At 35.0% G+C, this 5,480-nt stretch overlaps 1 protein-coding gene across 1 annotated transcript in view; it reads left to right on the plus strand.

Moving 5' to 3' along the window:
- The window catches only part of LOC106879565 (myosin-IIIb), a 114,320-nt gene that overhangs the window by 59,215 nt on the left and 49,625 nt on the right, over positions 1-5,480 (plus strand). Inside the window, exons 10-11 of the mRNA XM_014929199.2 lie at positions 5,062-5,178; positions 5,303-5,403. Of these exons, the coding sequence (XP_014784685.1) occupies positions 5,062-5,178; positions 5,303-5,403 (218 nt within the window). The remainder of the gene's footprint in view (positions 1-5,061; positions 5,179-5,302; positions 5,404-5,480) is intronic.

Genomic DNA, 5,480 nt, shown 5'->3' on the forward strand with positions numbered 1-5,480 from the left:
CATTTTAAATAGAAATAAGCGAGATATTGGGTGAAAAATTAGCAAACCTCATTTGAATATCAGAGAAATATACCTAGCAGATATAGTAAAAAGGTGAGATATGTGTAAATATTGACAGATAATGAAAGTTTGACTCAGCTCCACATGACTTAAAGTTGCATAGGTACATATGTCATCTCATTAGACATTCACATCCTACACACCCATGAAACTCTTTAAGTTATGTGGTACTGGGTCAAGCTCTTATCAAATATTTATGCATTTTTATGTTTATGTCTTTCAATTTAGACAATATTTGGTTTGCACAATTTTGGTTGCTGTTGATCGTTTAAAAGAAAAAATTTTGATTAGTCGTTTGCACAGAAAATAATGAAGTAGTTTCAAATTAATTCATTGTTGATTAATATTGAATACAATTCCCAGACTTGTTTGACAACTGATGTGAAATAATAGTTGTCATTTTTATTTGTTTGATAATAATAATTGTCATTATTATTTGTTTGATTTTCCAGTTTCTGTTGATTTATTACCTCTATTACCCCAATGTTACAACAATACTCATATGTGTGTGTGTGTGTATGTGTGTGTGTTTGTGTGTGTGTGTGTGTGTACATGCACACACACATACACACACAAAATAATCATATTCATTCCACCATTTCAATGTTGTTGCTGTTGGCACTCCGTCGCTTATGACGTCAAGGGTTCCAGTTGATCCGGTCAATGGAACAGCCTGCTCGTAAAATTAATGTGCAAGTGGCTGAGCACTCCAGAGACCTGTGTACCCTTAACGTAGTTCTCGGGGATATTCAGCATGACACAGTGTGACAAGGCTGACCCTTTGAATTACAGGTACAACAGAAACAGGAAGTAAGAGTGAGAGAAAGTTGTGGTGGAAGAGTACAGCAGGGTTTTCCACCATCCCCTGTCGGAGCCTCATGGAGCTTTAGGTGTTTTCGCTCAATAAACACTCACAACGCCCGGTCTGGGAATCGAAACCGCAATCCTATGACCGCAAATCCGCTGCCCTAACCACTGGGCCATTGTGCCTCCACACCATTTCAATAAATAATATCTTAAATTTTGTTTGTTTTTTGAACTGGCAGAATTGTTAGCACACCGGACAAAATATTTAGCTGCATTTCATCTGTTTTCGTGTTCTGAGTTCAAATTCTGCTGCAGTTGACTTTACCTTTCTTCCTCTCAGGGTCGATAAAATAAGTACCAATTGAACACTGGGGTTGAAGTAATCAATTAACCCCCTCCCCGAAATTGCTGGCCTTGTGCCAAAATTTGGAATCAATATTATTAAAAAGTATTTCCTACAGTTCAAATGATTTTGATTTGCATAATGACTCATTGAACTAATTACCATGAAACCAATGTGCGTATGTGTGTGTGTGTGTATACATGTAAATGTGTATGCATGTATATGTGCTATTGCCTAATTGCTTTGACGTTGTGTGTTAGTTGTAAAAAATGTGCCACTGTCATGTAAATGGCATTCTTTGTTTCCAATCTCTCTTCTGAGCAGAACATCTACTCAGTTGTTTTGGCCAGTTGGCTTAAAGGCCAAATCTGTTCCTATATTGCTCTTAATGCTAATGGTAGTGGTTGTGTTTAAGACATCAAAGATGACAATGATGATTGTGATGATGATGATGATGATGTGGAATATGAGAAAGAGGGAAGATTATGATGCGGAAGAGGAGAAGTGGGGAGATCACGATGAGGAGAAGGATAAAAATAGGGAGGAAGATGAATGTAATAATTGTTTCTAATATAGGCAACAAGGCCAAAAATTTGGAGAAGGAAGTGGTTAATCTGTGAAATTGATCTCAGTACTTGACTAGCACATTATATTATTTTATTATTCCCAGAACTTGACCTACTCCCCAACCACAGAGTTCCGGGTTCAATCCCACTGCATGGCTTGCGCAAGTGTTTTTTACTATAGCATTGGGCCAACTAAAGCCTTGTGCATGGATTTAGTCGATGGAAACTGAAAGAAGCTCATCATGTGTGTGTGTGTGTGTGTGTGTGTGTGTCTGTGTCTGTGTCTGTGTTTGTTCTCTACTACCACTTGACAACCAGTGTTGGTTTGTTTATGTCTTTGTAACTTAGCAGTTTAGCAATAGCAACTGACAGAATGAATAACAGGCTTTCAAAAAAAGGTACTGGAATCAATTCATTCAAGTAAAATTTCTTCAAGGTGGTGCCCTAGCATGACTGCAATCTAATTACTGAAACAAGTAAAAAAAAAAAGGATAAAAGAGAGTTGGATTTGAACCCATAATGTAAAGAACCAGAGAAAAGATCAGAACTACCACAAAACATTACTTTCAAATGCTTTAACAATGTTGCCAATTCACTCAGAAATATTGACAATAACAATAATGTAATAAGAATAAAGTCATCTTACCCACCCCTTGCTCAAGTATACTCCCACTCAGTTAAGGGGTTGTTTTCCTTTTCCTTTCTTTGTTTAGCTGCAAGTTACTTGGCAATCTCACATGTGCCAGTGTCTGTCTTTATGTTCTGTGCTCAAATACTGTCAAGGTTGACTTTGCCTTTCATCCTTTTGGAGTCAATGAAATAAGCATTAGTTGAGCACCAGGATCAATAGGGCTAGCTCCCTTCCCCAGAATTTCAGGCCTTGTGCTTATAGTAGAAAGGATTATTATTAGCAGTAGTAGTAGACAATACGAAGAGTGCGATGCAATTGCAATAGATATTTTATTGGTTGAACAATATTTTGACAGCAAGCCTGTCTTTGTCGAGTTCAAAATGAAAAGTGATAAAAATTCAGAATTATAGAAATTCAAATCCAAAATGTGAATGAGAGCAACTAGCATCCACACATTGATGGAATAACGTCATTTGTTTCCAAAGTTCACTTTTATAACTGGCAAAAAGAAAAAAGAAAGAAAAAAAAGAAGAGAATATTTAATCAAACCGATTTGTGTAAACTTGATGAAATTCTCCTATCATTTTCATTCCTACAGGGCGTGATGTTAATAACCTGCAAACATATTTGTTCTCATGCATTTTGAGTACTGAAAATGTAGCAGATTCAGAATATTTTCTGAGAATATGCACTTTCAAGTCTTTTTCAAAATTGCAACCATTTGATGCAAAATGTTCAGCAAGTTCTGTTGAACTACTGTTATTGTGCCTGACATCATATCTGTGCCCATTAAATCTTTTGTTTAATTGTTCTTATGTACAATCAACATAAATCAAGTTCTGTTTCATGCATTCTGCTGCATATGCCAAATGGGAATCTTTACACGTCCCACCTTCTGTATAAATCATAACATTTCTGTTATGATTTCTGATGGAATTCATGTTGTTGCACAATGAACAGGGCTTACCTCTCTTGCAGCTGTTTTTCAAGGTACAGCATGCAGATACTCCAATGTTAGTTTCCTTGGAGTCAGAAGTAGAGGTCAATAGTTCTCATATATTTTTATTCTAATGGCTACAATAAGCAGCTGAGGAAATATTTGTTTGAAATGAGGATATTTTTCTGCAACTTGCTGGTAACTTTCTTGCAGCACTTTTGAAATGCCAGCTAAATTTTGGTGCCAGTTAATCACTAAAGGAATTCTGTCACATATTGTACTGTATTTGCTAAAATTATGTGTGAAGGTTTGACTTCCTTTGCTAATCTTAGCTATGTCATTTGCTATTTATTTTAATCGTGATTCATTGTAACTGCATTTGAGATAATGGTGTACAAAAGCATGATTAAAAGGATTGACGTTACTCTTCACAAAGGTAAATAGAGAATACATTTTCAGTACGCAACATGTGTGAGGAGAAATAGGTTTGTGGGTTATTAACATCACACCCTGGAGAAAGAATAAAATGATAGGAGAATTTCATCAAATTTACACAAAACTGTTTGATTAAATATTCTTCTTTTTCCTTTTTTCTTTCTTTTTCTTTTTGCCAGTTGTAAAATTGAACTTTGAAGACCGATGATGTCATTCCATCAACATGTGGATGCTAATTGCTCTCGTTCATATTTTGGATTTGAATTTCTATAATTTAGAATTTTTATCACTTTTCATTATGAACTCGACAAAGACAGGCTTGCTATCTAAATATCATTGAACCAATAAAATATCTATTGCAATTGCATTGCACTCTTCTTATTATTTATTTACCTTTGTGAAGAGTTATGTCAATCCTTTAAAAATATTATTATTAACATTATTATTATTATTATTATTATCAATATTAAGGTGGTGAGCTGGGTGAAATGCTTAGTGGTATTTTGTCTGTCTTTAAATTCTGAGTTCAAATTCTGCTGAAGTTGGTTTTGCTTTTTATTTTTTTAGGGTTGATAAATTAAGTACCAGTTGCATACTGGGGTCAATGTAATCGACTAGCCTGCTTCCCAAAATTTCAGGCTTTGTGCCTATAGTAGAAAGGATTATTATTATTATCATTATTATTATTATTATTATTATTATTATTATTATTATTATTATTATTATTATTATTATTTTACTTCTCTGAGCTCTGAGTCTTACTTCCTGTGGTTGATTATGTGAGAGCAGACAGCAACATGTTGTCAGAGGTCTCACAGAGTCTCATTCCACAAATTATAAGACTTTTAGTATTTGGATGTTAACTATCATGGAAGACACTCAACACCCAAGCACCAATCTCAAAATCTTAGATGTCTCCAATAGAGCAGCTTTTGGGGCCTGCTTTGCCCTCATGTCAATTCCAATTTCTCTGACATATTTCTCTAACTTGGTTGCTAGTGCTCCGAGTGTCCCTACAACTACTTGGATAACAGTTACTCTCCTCATTGCTCACATTCTTGCAATTTTGTCTTTTAGTAGTTTGTATTTTACCACCTTTTTCCAGCTCTTTATCACCTATGCATGCATCCACAGGTATTGCAATATCTATGATCTTGGTTTCTGGTTTTCTTTTATCTACCACAGCTATGCCTGGTCTCCAAGCATCAGTTAGGGAATTATTATTAAATCTGTTGAAATATATACTTTAATCCTGAAATGTCAACCATTCTTCTAATTTCAGATTCTCGTGATGCAATGGCAAAAGTGATATACAGTCGCTTGTTTAGCTGGATTGTCTTCAAAGTCAATACATTAATAAACTTAGAAGATTCAACTGGAAAAGATATCAAAGAAATTGGTAAGTCTGTTAAAGCCCTATTCAAGACTTGAGTTAGATAAGTCAATCCTATGTCGATCTGTTACTTCTGAATGGTTCATGTTTTCTCTTTTCTCTTTCTATCTCTTCTGGGTTTTTTTTATAGGGATTTTGGACATATTTGGTTTTGAACACTTTGAAAATAACAGCTTTGAGCAAGCATGCATCAATTTGGCCAATGAACAGTTACAGTTTTTCTTCAATAAAGTATGTATCTATATTTAAGTATGTACACACACACACACACACACACACACACACACACACACACACACACACACACA

The sequence above is a fragment of the Octopus bimaculoides genome, chromosome 2, assembly GCF_001194135.2.
Source record: "Octopus bimaculoides isolate UCB-OBI-ISO-001 chromosome 2, ASM119413v2, whole genome shotgun sequence".
NCBI classification, from domain to species: Eukaryota; Metazoa; Mollusca; class Cephalopoda; order Octopoda; family Octopodidae; genus Octopus; species Octopus bimaculoides.